Below are 18,741 nucleotides of genomic sequence, written 5' to 3'. Positions count from 1 at the left end.
TGGAATTACTGATATTTAAAAGTTTAAAAGATGAGAGCTTTGAAAAAGTGACGTAGTCTCAGACTTTAGACTGTTACGCATACCATAAGAAAATTCGATCTTTCCTTAATAAAGTATTGAAAACTGTTTTGCAATATCTCTCACCGTTTTCGAATAATAAATTTTTAAAGTTACCCCTGCAAATTCAATTTTAGACACAAAAACTTGAATATCGGCGAAGCCCTTGGAGCAAAGGGTCAACTATGGGGTATCGTTGTACTCCAAATTCGACGTAGAATCCGAAAATGTAGAAAAAATAGGGGGTCCCTATATAAAATAACAAAGTTGTTGGCTACTTCCGGTATTTCCGGAAGTGGTGCCATTTTGAAAATATTTTAGTTCAATTCATCATGTGCCAAAACCCTTAAAGAACTTATCAGTTTATCTTCATTTTCAAAGGTTTTCCATATCTTTCTAACTGACGCTCGTCAAGAATGACCCTGTATAACAATTGTATAAAATTAGTGTTTATTATTTATTTTTGCTTTTATTTGAGTGGGTGGGATTTCAGCCAAGGCTACTCTACCAGCCCAACCCACTATACATTTACAAATATCCATGCCCGACTCCGGGACCCTTTTAGTACTGCAGTCCTCAACTGCACTACACCACACACGCCGGCGGGACGCGTTGAGACTCTAGAGCTCTCAGTCTTAAGCCAAAAAGAGGCGATGTACCTAGGCTGTTGACTGCAGATTCAACTGGAAGACCAAGGTAGCATTCTAACAATTTGAATTGTCACCGTGTGATTTCTCCCCATCTTTGGAAATTTTTGTTTTTGTTCTCTTCTTGGCATATTTTATAAGATGTGTGAGAAATAAAGGCTATTATTATTAAAACCAACACCCAGTAGGATCAAGCCTTTCAAAAAAATTTTTTGAGAGCTGCTGCATAAAACTCTTGCTGTTGTTCAAAAGGGAATAACGATGACTATAAAGGATCAAGCTTTGAAACCTGGTCTCTTACCTACAGCTGTGCACATAAAGCACCAAACATGGTTGCAATATATATAAACAAATATTTAAAAAATCTGCTGCTGCTACAAAACATATTGTGGTAGTGGTACCATAGAAAAAACACGCAAATACAAATCCAATAAATTTATTTTTAATTCTAACATTCACTTAATCCTAACAGCCGCTCTCAACTTTGCTGAACGGCTCCTAGGATTAGCCTCCACCTCTTCAGCACTTGGTACAATAACATGTTTATGCAAGCACTTCCAATTAGATTCTAAAGCCTCAACAAAGAAATCATTGTCAATGTTAACACTATGACTAACGTATTTAAGTGGCAATTGATTTGCAACATTTTGGATGATATTTCCGAGCATGTGTCGTTTGACAATTGTATCCTCCAAAGAATGAAACGTGATTGTAATCAATTTGCCACCTAACTTTAAATATTTCTGAGATAAAATCAGACTGTAATTAATTTCGTTCAATTCATTATTAACAAAAATGCGTAAAGCTTGAAAGGTTTTGGTGGCATTGTGAGACTTTCGATGCAGCTTGTCAAATCGAACTTCATCTCCACAAACTGAGTCGATTAGATCTGCCAATTCTTCGGTTGTTGTTAATTTCTTAAATAAATATCTGGTCTCGATTATGGCTCGTGCAATTTTTCGTGCCTGTTTCTCTTCTCCGTACACTTTTAATATTTTATACAGATCCTCTTCAGTTGCATTAGCTAAAACTTTGGCGGCAGTGATACTGTCTGGAAAGCGATCACCGTCCATACGCATATCTAGTGGTCCATTTTTTGAGACAGAGAAGCCACGTTCTGCAATATCGAACTGCATTGAAGAACAACCATAATCAAACAATATGCCGTCAATCGAACCAGGTGCAATGTTAAGGGCGCTTAGAAGAGTTGGAAGTTCTGAGAAACGTCCGAGGAGTGGTATAATTCGACCAGGATAGTCGACCGCTAAATCAGCCATGTACCTTTGGGCTGAAGGGTCTCGGTCCAATGTAAGCAGGGTGACATCTGCTGTGGTCTCTAAGATTTTTCGACTGTGACCACCAGCCCCAAATGTCATATCTAAAATTAGATGATGTGGATCGGGGTCCAGGTAGTGCAATACTTCGTTAGCCATTACAGGCGTATGGGGGGCATTTTCTGCAACTTTGCATGCAGCTTGGGTACATTGATAACGAACTATGGGTAAGCCCTTACTAAGGAGTCGCAACATTATTTACTAGACCGAAAATAAAATATCTTTTCCCACAGAGAACGACTCTCCTTCTCGAGAGTATCCAAAACTTCCTTTGTCAAAGCTTCACTGCACTGCTCTGCAGTTAATCCTGTTGATGTTGACGATAAGCTCCGAATGTACTTGTTACCGTGCTCGTTATTGACTAACCGTTGAATTGCCAAATACTGCTTGTCCCAGTACTTTTCGTTACCGGATAATGATCCGTCTTGATTAGCTTTAGTTATGTAATCTCGAAGGTGCTGTCCCAGATCCCTATGACAAGGTTTTAGGTTAAACGGGGATTTTAGGTTAGGTTCCTTTGCATAAAATTAATATACAAACCTTCCTGGCTTATTTTTGTCAAGAGGCCACCGTTCTATTAATTTAATAATCCTATTATAAATACCAGAGCTGCTCATTATTCCTTTTATAAATCAAAAACAAACTTCATCATAATTTGATCAACTAAGCTCACATAACGCTTTCGTAGCCACAATATACATAGTGCTGCGAAAATTGTGGATACCGCAGTAAATCGCCTAAAATCAACAAATAAAAAGAAAAAGTTTATAGTTGAGAAATTTGGTCTAAATGTTCTTTGGACTTTCCTGTTGAACATATTCAAAAACCTCATATGTGGGAGGTGCGCAAGTATTAATGTATATGAAATAAGAAAACTACCATCATTGATTAAATCAATGCTACCGAGAAGATACACCTCTAGCGTAAAATCAGGATAAAAATAGCCCAGCTCCCTCCAATCGAGACGGTTGGGCAGCGTAAGATGGAGGAGAAAAGTGTGTTTGAAGGGGAAGGAAGAGAAATAGGACAAGTCTGAAACTGGAAAATAAAAGACAACAGCTAGGGAATGTGATTCATCTTATGCACCAACTTGTATATTATTCGTAAGGTAAAAGTGCATACTTCAAGTGCTCACGTGTTTGGGTACTTTGGTTTGTCAAATGTCAATGCCAGACGATTTCTTTTTGCCATGTTCAGACGGTTCGTTAAATCCTAATTTGTAGTTATGGCTGGTATACTCTCCGTCTCTTCTCGTAATTTACCACGGCCGTTACTTAGAATAGTAAAAATTTATTTAAAAAAAAACGTTTCCGAGGTACTTATCATACATCTTATTTCTTTAGTTTCCATGTAGAAATTACCCATTACATAACAGTCTAAACTTAACCTTAACAGGTAAGATTTAAATTATGTAATTTTTCAGGTACCCATTAGACACAAGTCGCTTTACGAAGCCACAAAATTAGTACAGAGAGCATGTCGTATTAGCCACGGCGATGATATATTTAGGTGGGTATCATCATGTTAAAATTTCAGTGTACCTATTTACCATTACTTTTAGGCACAATTTGCGTTTGGTACCATTATCGGTTAGGCACTTTCGTACATCCGGACCGTCATTTGAGATTGTCACTGTAGGTGCGCCAGATTTCCCCGATTCAGTGTCTGAGGGTGACATCAGGTTAGCACCTCCCTGTTCAAAGTTAAAGTTAACAATTATCCTTTAGGTGGCAGAAGAAAGTTGGTGATAGTGTTAGTACAGATGAAGTTATCGCAGAGATTGAAACGGATAAAACCGCCTTACCAGTCATGTCGCCCGGTAACGGCACAATTGCCGAAGTATTAGTACAGGATGGTTCGACGGTTAAGGCTAAAACACCTTTGGCAAAAATTGACTTATCCGGCGCAGGCGGTGGTGCTAAACCAGCACCTGCTGCCAAGGCACCCACACGTGAGTATCTTAAAGTTGGACAGTATAGTTTTACGTTTTTTAAATATTTGCTTAGCAATTAGGTAGTACTTTCAGATAATTAATTTCAGGGTCAAGGGAACTATGTAAATATAAAGAATTATATCAGTCATCTGTCGGTGATTAGATAAATTTAGGCAGTGGCCCCCATTTTTTTTAATTGCTTGATTTAAATTATAGCAGGTACTTTCTCCTTTAACCTTGAGTTAGGATAAATAACGTCAGGATTTAAAAACATTAATCCAAATTCTTTGTTATAATGCATTCCTAGAGTTCTTAGAAATGAGAAATGTGAATCAGCACAATAATGTTGGGTATTTATTGCTAATTAAATGGCAATATGTGTAAGTGGGAGGTGTGGTAACAGCCTTGCACTTGCCTCTAAAATATTAAGGTAAAGTTGCCTGGAACTGTGCAATGTAATTAAGAAGGTCAAAGTAACTAAAAGACTTGTCTTAAAAGTAAAACATAATTGCATAGTCTCCAGGGGTTCAGGGAGGGGGTTCTCTGTATTTAGAACCCAAGTGTAAAATAAATACAGGTGTATAAACTGTTCGTGGTCGTCCAACATAAGAAAGTGGTTGCAAAAGTGGGTTCAGTATAATATTACACTTCTGCTAGTGGAGTTTTAGAGTTACTTTTTACAAAAAAGTCGACCAAGGACATACTTCTCTCTTCAACCCGTTTTCAATGAGTGGGGTTTTTCCTTCGTATTCACGTCTGCAATACTAATGATTATGTAAACGGATTAAGAAGACACATTTTGTGCAAAATTGCATAGTTTATCATTCTTGCAAAAAAGTGTCTTACCTATATGGTGTCATTTTTACAATGTTTATGAGTAATGAATGTGTGATTAGCGCAACTTTTTATCTATTACGGTTTGCCCTGTGTTTTGAAATAAATGCCCTATCCAACTCTATAAGACTCCGCTAGTGGAAGTGTGATAGATTCGAGGATAGATTGCGTTGACTTGTTCCCATTTCTCTTACATGGCATCGACTATAAGCTGAATTTACAAATCAGACGTTCTTAAAGAGCGTTTATATAGGAATCTGCTGAATAACACCCAGAACCAGACAAAATCGACACTTGGGATCCCACCATTAATCCTGGAAATATGATTTCGTGCATTTTGAAGACGTATAACAGTGAATATCTCAAAAACGGTTTGTCGGAGGCAAGTACTCTCAAAGGCAAAATGAATCGTCTGGAAAAGTTTTTCTTTTACCCCATACTATCATTTAAAAAAATTTCGACCCTAAAACCAGTTGCCAAATTCTTGACAGAACAGCTTCCTAGCTCAATCCAAAATTTTCAAAAATCATGCTCGTTATTTTTCGTTTCAGTATGCCTAAGATACATATCTATCCAAAATTTGAACAAAATCCGTCGAGCCGTTACCTTGGAAAATTGCCACCTAGCTCAAGCTATGAAGATAAAAATGAGGTTAAGTCTGATAACTTTTTTAGCTGACCCCGTATACTTAGTTTGAAAATGGCAGATTATTTAAAAATTACAAAGAAACTTTTATATTAAACATTTTTCTCTCTTTTAACTAAGAAAAATAGACATAAACATACCCCTAAATGAAGGACATTAAATGACGAACTTCCACATCGCTGGATCGCGCGTACCAGTGCAAATGACTCGGGTCAGGTAACAATAGGTATGGACATACTACAAAATGGTCTGAGCTGTTTGGACGTGTGTTATGTGACAAATGGGATACACATCGAACATTTGTTATTTGGCGAGTAAATGTACAGTTTCTACTTCTTTTGGTGTAGCAATGATTACCCTGTATTTTTTAATGGAATAATGGATCTTTGATTAATTCGTGGCGTTTGGTTGCGATCTTAGTCACTATAGTATGCCAATTATTGTAAACAATATAGGGTGTAGGATGTTAGTGGTAATCTACGGAAAGACTGTGGTTGATATTTTGATAATATTTTATTTCCCATTTTTGTAATTAATCGTTTTTCTGATTTTTTCTATTTGTGCGAGTTTATATTTAATGGATGACCCATTAATTATGCATCTTTGTTTATTTTTGTTGACTACACTTATAGTGTCATCCTTGGTTGGAAAATTACCTTATTTAAGTATTCGCTGTAACTTTTTTTTTGGAGTCATCTTCTAAAGTAGTCAATTATCAAAATTGGAGACTTCATTTAATGTACATTTAAATTTGCTGAACGTTTTGTATTCAAATGTTTTATTATGAAACTACAGTAACTGCCTTGCGTTATTTAATGGGTGCAATATGCTGCAATAAACTGTTCTAATTACCTATTCACTATTATATAGATTATAGAGCTGTGAGCATCGAGCATTTATAGAATGTTGGCGAATGTAAGGAAAATAAAAACAGCCATAAATAATTGAATAAGTACTTGTAAAGGTACAATGCTACATATGAAAGTTCAATTCAATTTTTTATGTAATGAATTTTTATACTAATGACCCAAAAATCTAATGGCGATCTCAATATATTTGGTCTCCATTTTCCTTTTCGTCGCCGTTACCACTGGCGGTTTAATTGAAAACACAAAAAATTGATTTCAGTCTATCTAGTAGAATAGCTGATATTATTATTATGTTAAAGGATAAAATATTATTGTTTCTATTTCTCTAGCACCACCTTCACCAGCAGCGGCTCCGCCACCGAAACCGGCCGCTACGCCGCCACCACCGCCCCCGCAAGCTCCTCCATCTGCCCCACCCAAACCAGCTACCGCACCACCAAAACCAGCGGCCCCTGTATCTGCAATTCCCGTGGGACCAGCACCTACAATTCTCAAAGTACATCCGTATCTTTCCAAAATCAATGCGTCAAGTTAAACATCTTTCAGGTTCCACCCAAGGATCCAACGAAGGAAATTGCCGGCACCCGAACGGAACATCGAGTTAAGATGAATAGGATGCGGCAAAAAATCGCGCAGAGATTAAAAGAAGCACAAAATGTGAATGCTATGCTTACTACATTTAATGAGATTGACATGACGTACTCAATCCATAATCACTTAGTACTTATTTGTCAACATTGCTATTTTTCAGGTCTATCATGGAATTCCGCAAAGCTAACATGGATGCTTTCCAAAAGAAATATGGTATTAAACTCGGTTTCATGTCCGCTTTCTTGAAAGCGTCTGCATATGCATTGCAAGATCAACCCGTTGTAAATGCAGTCATCGATGCAAAAGGGCAAGAGATTATTTACAGAGATTATGTTGATATTTCTGTTGCTGTTGCAACACCTAAAGGTCTCGTTGTTCCAGTGTTAAGAAACGTGGAAAGTATGAATTATGCAGAAATTGAACTTGCACTAAACGCACTGGGAGAAAAGGCTAGAAAAGGTTTGTTCATGATTTAGTGAGGGAGGGGGGGTTATTGAACTATACGGGAAATTTGAAAGCTCCAGGTTTTGGGCACTCAATACATTAGCTTTATTTGTTGTTCGTTATTTCTTGCGTGCAAATGTTTGATCCTCTTTTTTAGGAGCAATAACTGTGGAGGATATGGACGGAGGTACCTTCACTATAAGCAACGGTGGTGTTTTCGGCTCCTTGATGGGCACGCCCATTATAAATCCGCCACAATCGTCGATATTAGGTATGCATGGTACTTTTGAACGACCAATCGCACTTAAGGGACAAGTATGTTTTTAATCTGCGTTCATGTTTGTATATTAAAATGCTCATTGCAGGTTGTCATCAGACCAATGATGTACATCGCGTTGACGTATGATCATAGATTAATTGATGGTCGTGAGGCTGTGTTCTTCCTAAGGAAAATTAAAGCGGCTGTCGAAGATCCTCGCATTATTGTAGCAGGACTTTAATGCTGATTGCAGTACAGATTTGTTTTTAAAAAAATTCAAAATTTACAATTACCATGTTCCATCCCAAATTGAAAACATTTGCTTTGTGCACTCTACTTAATTTGCAACATCTGTATTTTTTTTAAGTTTACACCCGTCCTGTATAAATTTTTGTTTTGTATATGAGACACTAATATACATCGTTATTTATTGTTGTTCATTTGTGGTTAAATTCTACTGCCTTTATATGTTTTTCAGTAAACTATACTAAGTAATAAAATATTGGTACTCATTTGCTACCATAGAAGTGCGCAGGTGGTAATAAAATATGACATTCATAGTTTCATTGTCACTTATAATTGCACAAGAGGTTTGTATTTTACCGAGTAAATTTGGGTTGTTAAGGTAATGAAAATCTGTTGCCTAGCAATTAGACGAGAAAAACTGTTAACTAATAAAAATGCGACACCGAAGGTGGAGCATTTTTAGGTTGACAGTTTTTCGAGTTCAATTGCTAAAAGGAAACAGATTTGAATTGCAACAACCCAAATTTACTCGGTTTAAATACAAACCTCGAGTGTAATTCGGCAGGACAATTTAACGAACAAGAAATTCACCAACTAATCAATTATTGACAGACGTCAAACTAGTCATATGGGAAAGGATAATGTGATAATTGGTTCGAAAATGAATAAGTGAAAAAACCACTAGTGCATTTGTCGCTGGAAAAGTTGCAGGTAACTTTTGCCGCTGTAAAAGTGACAATTGCACTGCGTCTTATGCGATTTTTTATACATGTGTTGAATTGTCATTGTAATTAGGGATATTACGGAAGCGGTTATATATGGGAACCGAATTCAAAGCTTTCAATTTTGGTTTATTGGAATTGAGGCAGAAGAGAAATGTCTAATAAAATAAAAATATAGTTATTGGGTCTGTTATAGGTTATAGGTATCTTTATTATCAATTGAAAAAATAATACACAGGTGCATATCCGGGTGTGAAAATAAAACAATCAAACATGTAGTAAATGAAATAAAAGAAGCATATTAGATTTAATGAACAAAACAAGTAAAAGAGCAATCAACAGAAGGCATGGGGTGAGGAAATCGCTATGCATCGTCTGATATAACTAGATTAATAAATATAAAAATATAATATAAAATTATAACTAGATTAAAATTTATTGGAATCGAAAATGCAAAATCAATTGGAAGTTCCGAACTTTCGGAGTCGTAATCAAACCTCGTAACATGGTCTACAAAATAAGTAAATAAATCTAATAAGTAGTAGGTAAGTACCTATAATATATTATTTATATATCTGAATATTTTTTACGGGTCTAAGGGTGTTAGAGCCACGTACTTCTAGGCCTGGCCATATCTGGAGTCCATTTAGCGGCAATCTGACTAGTATTGCGGTCCTTAGCAGCGCACCATTACCCTAGGTACTAAGTTAGCCGAACCCTGAACAGAAGAATTGTGATCGGGAAGTGAACACAGGCTCTTGAGAGTGGGAGTCTAATGCCTGTAATAATTAAAACTAGTAAATGAATAAGAAATGTTCTAATTTTTCTTATTAAACATTTAGGAAATAAATAGGTTAACTAAAAACAGCAGTTTTTCAATGTGTTCCTACAGAGGCGTAGGAGGAAAGGACGCGTCTGGGGACAATTCTGAGAAATCATCATATTTATTTCTTTATACGGTCCGTGAAAAAAGAATATAGGTACCTACTGTATTGGGTACCATTTTACCACCCGCACGCTGTTGTAAGGAAATACACGTTTTGAAGCACCAGGAATCCGAATCGAGCAAAATGTCGATCGGTCTGTCTGTCTGTACTCTCATTTCCGGCTAAACGGCTGAACCGACTGAAATCAAACTTAGTACACATATTTTTGGCTACAAAAGGAAGAGCTGAAAAGCTTTTGGGCAGAATCGCACATGTGCAAGTGTGTCAAACTTTCATTTCCGGCATATTCGACATATTCTTGGACATAAAAGGGCAGAATCGCGGCATCTATGTTAGCCACAGCAAATTTTTTATTATGAATACCACGAAGTACGGCTCGCAAAACAAACAACATTTGGAACCTGTTGGTTTGAACAGGATGATGCCGGTCTACAATCGTATGGTTCGCTATGAAAAACATACGATTGTAGACCGGTATCGGGTGTTCTGTGTCCGCCATTCCTGGCGGGCATGATACATCGAGCCCTCCTATATATAACAGATTGGTATTGAATAAAATAAAAATCCCTAAAGGTTAAAACAGGGGATATGATAATGTAAACTTAACCTATAAAACTTGCTTCTGTAAAATACATCTACAATAATAAATATACTTGTGATATTAAGTTAAATGGCAGATAATGGCATATCGAGTTCAAATCAAATAAATAACTCCGTGCTCATACAACCAACCAACTTGGAATGTAAAAATTTATACGATTATTTAACTACCAGACCTCAAAATGTTCTCGAAAAGCTGTATAATCGCCCTACTATATGTTTAGCAGTGTACAGGTGCTGCCTTGAACATTTTCTGTAAGAATTTGTAAAGTATTTCTTGTAGAGAATTGCCTGAGCTGGCACGCCAGTATGTGATACGTATTCTGTTTGTTGAACAACCGGTACCCCAAGCAGTCGTAGCGTCTTGGGGACACCAAGCGTTTTCAAAGTAGGTACTTTTTAAATACGCATTTCCTGAGGTTTATCTGCTTATTTCTAGAGAGCATGTGTATGTTAGTAAAGTGTTAAGTAATCTGTATGTATGGCAGGAAGCCTCAATTCCTGGAGGTTTACAAGGATGGATTTTATCATCAACTTTTAAACATAATCTAAAAATAGCCCTTTTGGGGGGGTGAGTACTTACAAAGTTCTGCAGTGTAATTGAAAGAATTTCCTCAGAGGTAAACCATGGAGTATGTCTTCTGCCTTAGATCCCGATAATAAGGCGAGAGATGTCGCATTCTTAGACGGATATTCCGCCGAACGATGGGAGTGCGTCCTTCATTATATGGTGGGCTCTCAACAGCAAGAAGGAATATCGGCCGACGCCGTTCGTATCTTATTGCACGCCGGCCTAATGAAACGGGACGAAAGCGACGGCAGTCCTGTGATTACGCGCCAAGGTTTTCAATTTTTATTATTAGATAGGCAAGCACAAGTGTGGCACTTTGTGCTGCAGTATCTCGATACGGTCGAGCAACGAGGCTTAGATCTAGCAGAGTGTTTGACTTTTCTGTTTCAACTTAGTTTTAGTACACTCGGAAAGGTGAGACATTTTTCACCTGTAGACCTAGGCTTGAATGCGAGTTTTTTTTATAGGATTATAGCACGGAGGGTATGAGTCCTAGATTATTGATATTTTTACAACATTTGCGTGAATTTGGATTAGTGTATCAAAGAAAGGTAAAACATTTATTCAAAGATAAACAAACAGAATTTCTTCATGACTTTCAACTCAATAAATTTCTAGGCGCCCCAATTGCAATTTTGGATTGTCTTGTCTCACCATAGAAGAGTGTTAATGTGATGCATAGATGGTTTGCAGCTATATCTCTGATCTTAGGTACCTAGTTTTAAACAAAATTTGATCTCTATAGTACAGTACAGTAAAATTTTAACATGTAAGGTGAGCAAATAATGAAATTACATCCATTGTCTATCTGAGGGTTGCAATTTCGTGTAGAAAGCCACATGTTTTATTTAATGCATATGAACAGAAAGAATTTTGTTTAAAAAGGTGTCATTTGTTGAATGCCCAGATATCAGCCCAGTGGTGGTTTGTGAGTTTCGAAATAGGTTGGGCATATCAACTTGTATTTTTTATATATAGTCATGTCTCCATCAGAGGCATAATATCAGAGCACAGAGTGTAGTAGGGTATACAGATACTAGATATAGTACGATTTTCTTTAATTTGTGCGCATGTCATTGGAGTATTATGACGTCATCACTAAGTATGTTTACATAGCATCATGCAATCAATGGAAAACCATTCAGCATTCCCTATAAAAATATGGCAGTTTAAAAGATTTTTGGGGAATGTTTGGTGATAGGTATTCTTAGATGAGATTAGATTACACCTACACAAGGCCGTAGGTACTTGAAGACAAACATACAATACTAAACCCATTGCTCTAATATCGCGTCCGCGCCCTAATACATTAGTCTCGACATTAGTACTATTGCGTTAAAAACATTCACTCTTTTTGTAATGTTATTTTCTTGCCAATTGATATTACTGATTTATAATTCCGTTTAAGTATTTGACTTCTTGCGCTTATTTATATCCTTACGCCATCTAGGTATCTTCTTTGTAATCCATTAGTGTAGATGCAAGCAAAGATAATATTACTCTATCTTTGATGCAAGTTAATTCCTGTAGTGTCCTTCTCTTTGATGTCTGTGGTGGCTTCATTGAAACGTTTTTATGGATTGGTGTTTTACATATTTTCACTCAAGTTTTACCTTTACTCAAAACTCAACCCTTATAGTTTTCTTTTAAGTTTCTCATCGTTTCTTTCTTTTGGATTACCTTTTACGTTGATCTACCTGGATATTGGTTACGACCCGGCAGTTTTACTTGGACCCGCAAGTGTGACAGCGCCGAATTTTTTAGTACGATATTTGTTTTCTCTGAAGAATTTGCTGATATTAGTTTGTTTACATTTTGAAGATGTGAAGCGCGATTCACTATCACTTTTTCCCCGTGAATATTTTTCGGTGCATCGCTGGTAGATTGTAAAATAAGAAATTAATTTTCTGATTTGTTTAGAAACTTTTTGGTCTTTGTAATTTTTTCGTATTTGCAACTGTTATCAAAAAAATACATACAAATTAATTTTCCGTAGATAGAAGCTGTGTTGTGAGAAGTTTTCTTTACAAGTGGGACATCCTCGGGAACACCGTATAATATTATCTTGTTGTCATTCATCTGGTGTTGAGATTATAGCACTGCGACCATATAGCTAGTTTTATTCAGTAGATTATACGATAAGAAATCTGTTTGTTTATCTGCACCCTTAAACCCACAAGTAATTCTTCCAATTGTAGCGCAAAGCGGGTCGTTTTTACCCGACGAGATTAGCATTAAATATAACCAGTAGCCAAAGTAAAGGAACGCAAGTGTTAGAGGAAGACGTTCCGAAAGGTTACATAGTCGTCGAAACAAATTACAGGGTCTACGCTTATACGGATTCCAATCTACAAGTAGCACTTTTAGGATTATTTACAGATTTATTATATCGATTTCCAAATGTCGTAGTCGGAATATTGACTCGCGACTCAATTAGGCAAGCACTACGAGGGGGAATAACTGCCGAACAAATTATCGGATATCTCACTCAACACGCACATCCTCAAATGCTTCAGAGCGAAGTGGGAAGTGCGTTACCTCCCACGGTCATCGATCAAATCAAGCTGTGGGAGTTAGAACGAAATCGTCTAGTTTATTCCGATGGAGTTTTGTATAGCCAATTTTTGTCTCAGGTAAGTGCTTTTTTGTTAATTAAGTAAATTTGTAGTCAACACCAAAAAAACGCGTTTCGTCAGCAAAGTGTCGTTAAAGTTTGCATTTTTAGCTTTTCATACGGCTTTTCAGTTTGAGCTAGATGGCTATTGCGGTCACCGTTTTTTGGACATGTCAAAATTTCATAAAATTTCGACGTTTTATATCATTTTAAGCAACATTTTTTTCCGTTTGTACTTAGGCCATTTTCCGAGATAACGGCAAGACTCAAGTTTTTTTTTATAAAACCGGTATTATGGTTTCGTTAAAATTTTGGCATAAAGACTGTTAAAAATGATTTTAGTTTGAGCTAGGAAGCTGCTCTGTCAAGAATTTGGCACCTGGTTTTTTGATGATTTTGTTTCAGTTTGTGCGACTTTACTTATTTGCAATGTATTGTAGGCGGACTTTAATGTATTACGTGAATATGCTCAATCAAGCGGATATTTAATTTGGAGCAATAAGGAGAAGCGAACGATGGTTGTAAATAAATCAGGCCATGATGATGTAAAAAAGTTTTGGAAGAGATACTCGAAGGGAAACTAGAACTGACCCTAGTATTAAATAATTTTAAATTGTGTTTAAATATTTGTATTTCAATCTCGACTAGTAATAAATTCTTATTTTTTTTTATTCGCCGCTGTTCTGTTGGAAATTAAGAGACCAGTAGTGCGCCTTCAAATTTTTAAGTTCTTCATGCGTACCCATCTGGAACACTTTGTGTAGAAGTGGAACGTTTTGTTAAGATTATTACCTCGACAATGCGTCCTTTACTAAGTACTACAATGATGTGCGCATTTTTTATTGTTGATAAGCGGTGAGCTATAACCAATGCAGTTCGCCCTTCTCTCGCTTTGTCTAAAGCCTGTTGAACTATGTTCTCAGATTCCGTATCAAGAGCACTGAAATTACATGAACGACACTCTGTAGGTAAACATACTAACTCCCATGCAAACCTTGTAGCTTCATCTAAAATTAGAACGGAAGGATTTTTTAACAACGCTCTGGCAATTGCAATTCTTTGTTTCTGCCCTCCAGATAATGTTGTGCCACGTTCGCCAACTAATGTGTTATAGCCTCTTGGGAATCCAATAACAAAACTATGTACATTTGCAAGTTCAGCTGCTTCAATAACCTATGATTACAAGATGTGTTAAAAATCATTTTACATTTGTCTGTTACTTCTGTGTCGGTAGCATCAGGTCGACCATACCGAATATTCTCCATTATTGTTGTAGCAAAAAGTGTTGGTTCCTGATTTATGTACCCCAAAACCGATTGCCTCATCCAGGTAGGATCTAACTCGGAAATATCTTCCCCATCTAGTGTAATTGATCCTTTATTAACCTCGTAAAATCTTTCTAGTAATGCAGCTACTGTTGACTTTCCATTTCCAGAACCTCCGACGATTGCCACAGTTTTACCGGCTGGTATTCGCAAATTGAAATTTTGTAAAATGACCTACAAGTGATCCAAAGCTTTACAAGTTGGAAAAAGTTATTGGAAAACATTACTTGTTCTGGCCTAGTGGGATACGCAAATACAACATCTTTGAACTCAATTTCCCCCCTCATAGTTTCCGAGGGGAGTATCTTTCCACCTGTCAAAGGCATGCCGGGTTTTAAATTGATGTACTGAAAATAAGAGTTAATGAAAAGTAGTTGTGGAAGGTTCTTGAGGGTTACATTGGTGCAAAGAATAGAATAGTGAGAGGTCCTTCAGTAGAAAGAAACTGACTTGAAAAAATGTTCATATCGTTCCTCTATCTACAAAAACTGTTCATTTTAGATTGAATGTCCTCGATTTTCAGTGTAGAATCCATTTTTTTTAAAACCAAATTTATACGTGAGACGCGTTTAAACGCTCTTTAAAATGATCGAATATATCGGTCCAATCGGTAAACGGGTTACGGAGATATTAATTTTTTTTCGAAAAAACCACTTACATTTTTTCTGAGAAACTATTAAAAATATCGAAAAAAATCGAAAATCAATTTATCCGTAAGTATATGGCGCCATGGCGGTTATGTGCCCTGAACCTAGACCCACTCTTGGCTAAATCAAATCCCACAATATTAAAAAAAAGTATATGGAGTTTATCTCACTATTACATTCTGCACACCGTGGGGTTACATACTCCTGAACCCACATAGGTACAGATTTTATAATTTGTATAGTTTTGTATCCTTGTGAGTGGCGCTGATACCATTAACCTGAGTGGATGGAGTATTTCCCCAGTTTTATATTTGCAATTGTTATTGGGATCAAAGAATCCTTGTGGGTATAAGAGAATTTAAATCATGATTCATACTTGGAAAACTCTAGCACCGGCTGCCATTCCACGAACCACTGATCCGAATAATAGCGAGATTTGGGCCAGTGAACGTTGGATCGTTTGTGTAGACATTAAAAATGCCATTAATTGCCCCGGTGATAGCTGATTAACGGATAACAAATATCCACCCATGTACAGTGTAGCCAATACCATGCTGTTTAGGAATAAGTTTGCACCCCCTTGAAATAATCCTATGCCTAAACCAAGCCGTTCATTCAGCACGAGCGCCCGCTCTGCCTCGCGCTCGAACATGTCAAGCTCCAGCTCTTCCATTGCAAACGCTCTCACAGTACGAATGTTACTGACTGCTTCATCGGCAACTGCTGTTGATTTTTCAATCTGTCAAAGCAAAAATGTCCACGATGAAAATTATATATACATAAGTACACCACACCTGAGCTTGGGCGCTTCTTGAAGTGCTCCGTAGCAACGAACCCAAAGCAGATCCCGTTGTGATTACGGCTGGCACACATAACAGCGTCACAAGTGTCATTTGTGGTGATATCACAATGAGAGAAATTGCGCAGCCGATTATTTGCGTAGTGGCTCTCAAACCACCAGAAATAACTTGCTTGAAGCTACTTTTGAAATCTTGCACATCGGACGTTAACCTAAAGTATTTCCAATACTATACAGATGATCAGCACTGTGGCGCTGCCAGGGGAATTACCCAAAATATTATTTATTTATGAACATAACAGGTTACCCCAATAACAATGTTCATGTACATAAAGAATATAAAAAAAATATATGTTAAGAGTGTGCCTCTCACTTGACGCACCTCGGAAAAAGTGCTGACCATATAAATAAATTAAAAAAAGTTTTCGCCCTAAGGCGAATGCATGAGTATTTCCCAAAGCGCCATAGCTATATGAACTATATTTTTCTTAACAAGAAAGTATCTCTGGTTAACATTTCAAAGTAATGTCTCCATAAATAAGCAAGGAGGCATTGCGTAATCTACGCATGCGCACATCTGATTTTTACTATATGCGATGTTTACCTTTACTCGAGCCTTTACTAGGAGCATCAGGTGGTTCAAGTTTCAACAAAATATATTAATCAAAAAAAAAAAGTTGATCGCATGCGCACATTAATATTATCAAAATTTTTCTTGGCTCAGGTACCAGGAGTGAATTAAATATATTGAAAACTGTTATAGTAACTTGTTGAGTACCCATTCTCTCAGGGAAGCTCGAAATGGGGTAAATGATAATCCGGAACAAAGTTTCCTGATCTTTGTTCCGGATTACTGTTATAGTAGTTAAGGCCTCGGACGGACTGACAATAAGTGCCATAATAGAGCCTTCCACCATGAATTGGAAAATGCGCTAAAAAGTATTCTACATCAGCGGTTAAGGCGCTGTCAACTGGGTATTGAATTATTTTAGTTTTTCCCACTCACTGAGACTCGTTTTAGTCTGAGTATTAATATCAGTTTATGTAAAAATTCAATATACAGGGTGTCCCAAAATAAATGTCGGCTTGAGACCTTGGGATGTTTTCAAGGCTAACGTTCCACCCTGTATAAGTGGTGTCCTATTCCACAATGGGCACCTGCAATTTATGTCATCTCGCTAACCAATCTTAATAATGTACAGGTAAAATAGAATAACAATTTTGTCACCTTTCAAGTGATGCTTGACTCACCCAATGAAACCACTTCTGGCAGCACCACTGGATTAGGCGGCAGACGTAATTCTAATAGCACATACAGTACATACCTGTTAATGATTTCCCCTGTACGCTGTTGATCAAAAAATGCAATATCTTGATGCAATACTGAACTAAATAAGTCCGTCTTAATATTGTAAGCCATTCGTTCTCCAAGATGAGACAGCATGTTTATGTAGAAAGCTGTAAATACGGACTGTTCTGTGATTACATTTAAGAATATCCGCCAAACGTTTCCAATATTACCTGTGCAATGTACATTGATAAAAGGCGTAGGGCAGGCAGTTTAATTTCTTTCAGGAAGATGACAGTATCCCGAGTATCGCTGAAGCGTGCAACTACATTTACTATACCGCTCATCAACTGTGGAATTTGTATGTTTAAAATTGCAACCGCTAACGCTCCCTAAAGTCAAATGTACATTAAGCACAACCATCCGCAATGAATATACCAATATTGCTGCGAGGAAAAAATTGATGTGTGGTTTTAAATAATGCCATAATTTGTTCCAATCAAACTGTAAATCTTTATCACTAATTGATCGATAGCCTGTTAACCTGGTGCGAGATACTTTGCACTGCGCCGCTCTGCCGAAGTACAATTTTACAGCGGAGCTCGATGTTATAAAAAGTCCAAATTTTGTTACAGAACACAATGACAACGGTACTTTTTGTGTACATTTTAAGGACTGGGCAGTGTTGTGTATAAAAGTTTTAAAAGTGTTCCGCTGTAAGTTAATGAGATACCTAAAAAGAGGAAATTAATAAATAAAATTTGCGAATGGCAGTTACTTCAAGTTATATTGAAGGTTTGTTGTACAATGATAAAACCTTAACATATTCAAGTTGCTCCCTTGAAATTGGTTTAGAATAAATTAATAAAGTAGAATAAAAATAAACATAACCCTATTAAATGTTTATAATTTTTAAGCCATAGAAATTTGAAATTATGCACTTTTGAACTAACGGGAATAAATCCACTGTTTTGTCCAGATACAGGGTGTTTCTGATTTAAAGGCCGCTGAAATCATAGACCATGTTTACATTCAAACAGAAGAAGGAATTTGTTGTCTGTTTAACTGTTGAATTTATCACCATTGACCCATCTTAGATTGCCTAGATTCGACACATTGCACGTCAATCTCTGGTTTACTGTGCTGTTGGTGTGTTTAAACCCAGATTCTAACACCTGTCTTATTATACTGGTACTCAGTGGTGGTTTCTTCCTTCATGTAGGCCGATTCATCTCTATAATTCTACAAATGATAATCTTGAGCATGGATGTGTTACACCCTCCAACTCAGGTCAACAGGCTGATGATTTTGAACTTTCTTGCGGTATCTGGGTTTGGGCTTTCTGTAGTGAGCGACTCCTGCTTATATG

The 18,741-nt window shown here is 37.0% G+C and overlaps 5 protein-coding genes across 7 annotated transcripts; 2 read left to right on the top strand and 3 right to left on the bottom strand.

Annotated features, from left to right (window-relative positions):
* Nucleotides 1–1,124: 1,124 nt before the first annotated feature.
* Nucleotides 1,125–2,743, bottom strand: LOC116169368 (probable methyltransferase-like protein 15 homolog). The gene is made up of 2 exons (XM_031485446.1): nt 2,579–2,743; nt 1,125–2,509 (listed from the first exon to the last, which is right to left on the bottom strand). Exon 2 carries the CDS (start codon nt 2,231–2,233, stop codon nt 1,160–1,162), a length of 1,074 nt encoding a protein of 357 aa, XP_031341306.1. The 5' UTR covers nt 2,234–2,509; nt 2,579–2,743; the 3' UTR covers nt 1,125–1,159.
* On the bottom strand, nt 2,233–2,655 carry LOC116175887 (ubiquinol-cytochrome-c reductase complex assembly factor 2-like). Its single transcript, XM_031494284.1, has 2 exons — nt 2,579–2,655; nt 2,233–2,509 (listed from the first exon to the last, which is right to left on the bottom strand). The coding sequence occupies exons 1-2, from the start codon at nt 2,653–2,655 to the stop codon at nt 2,233–2,235; spliced, it is 354 nt and encodes a 117-aa protein (XP_031350144.1).
* Nucleotides 2,744–3,190: 447 nt separating the features above from the next.
* On the top strand, nt 3,191–8,049 carry LOC116169310 (dihydrolipoyllysine-residue succinyltransferase component of 2-oxoglutarate dehydrogenase complex, mitochondrial-like). 2 transcript variants are annotated; one of them, XM_031485385.1, is made up of 9 exons: nt 3,191–3,353; nt 3,462–3,547; nt 3,600–3,719; nt 3,766–3,989; nt 6,658–6,815; nt 6,866–7,017; nt 7,071–7,369; nt 7,512–7,669; nt 7,720–8,049. In XM_031485385.1, the coding sequence occupies exons 1-9, from the start codon at nt 3,264–3,266 to the stop codon at nt 7,852–7,854; spliced, it is 1,422 nt and encodes a 473-aa protein (XP_031341245.1). In that variant the 5' UTR covers nt 3,191–3,263; the 3' UTR covers nt 7,855–8,049. The 2 variants fall into 2 exon arrangements, with proteins under 2 accessions (XP_031341245.1, XP_031341237.1); XM_031485377.1 differs by having other exon boundaries at nt 6,649–6,815.
* A 2,063-nt stretch (nt 8,050–10,112) lies between these two features.
* On the top strand, nt 10,113–13,984 carry LOC116169339 (general transcription factor IIH subunit 4-like). The gene is made up of 7 exons (XM_031485413.1): nt 10,113–10,362; nt 10,412–10,516; nt 10,568–10,699; nt 10,747–11,113; nt 11,167–11,250; nt 12,898–13,332; nt 13,754–13,984. The coding sequence occupies exons 1-7, from the start codon at nt 10,199–10,201 to the stop codon at nt 13,895–13,897; spliced, it is 1,431 nt and encodes a 476-aa protein (XP_031341273.1). The 5' UTR covers nt 10,113–10,198; the 3' UTR covers nt 13,898–13,984.
* On the bottom strand, nt 13,916–18,307 carry LOC116169289 (ATP-binding cassette sub-family B member 8, mitochondrial-like). Of its 2 annotated transcripts, XM_031485346.1 has the most exons (11): nt 18,151–18,307; nt 17,811–18,105; nt 17,606–17,764; nt 17,410–17,555; nt 16,080–16,296; nt 15,662–16,024; nt 14,866–14,985; nt 14,534–14,812; nt 14,308–14,486; nt 14,106–14,253; nt 13,916–14,059 (listed from the first exon to the last, which is right to left on the bottom strand). In XM_031485346.1, the coding sequence occupies exons 1-11, from the start codon at nt 18,195–18,197 to the stop codon at nt 13,982–13,984; spliced, it is 2,031 nt and encodes a 676-aa protein (XP_031341206.1). In that variant the 5' UTR covers nt 18,198–18,307; the 3' UTR covers nt 13,916–13,981. The 2 variants fall into 2 exon arrangements, with proteins under 2 accessions (XP_031341206.1, XP_031341214.1); XM_031485354.1 differs by lacking the exons at nt 17,811–18,105; nt 18,151–18,307 and having other exon boundaries at nt 13,917–14,059; nt 17,410–17,542; nt 17,606–17,736.
* Between the last annotated feature and the right edge of the window lie 434 nt (nt 18,308–18,741).

The sequence above is a fragment of the Photinus pyralis genome, unplaced genomic scaffold, assembly GCF_008802855.1.
Source record: "Photinus pyralis isolate 1611_PpyrPB1 unplaced genomic scaffold, Ppyr1.3 Ppyr1.4_LG1, whole genome shotgun sequence".
Lineage (NCBI taxonomy): Eukaryota > Metazoa > Arthropoda > Insecta > Coleoptera > Lampyridae > Photinus > Photinus pyralis.
The sequence above is the reverse complement of the archived record's forward strand: the minus strand, read 5'-3'. Positions and strand labels throughout refer to the sequence as shown.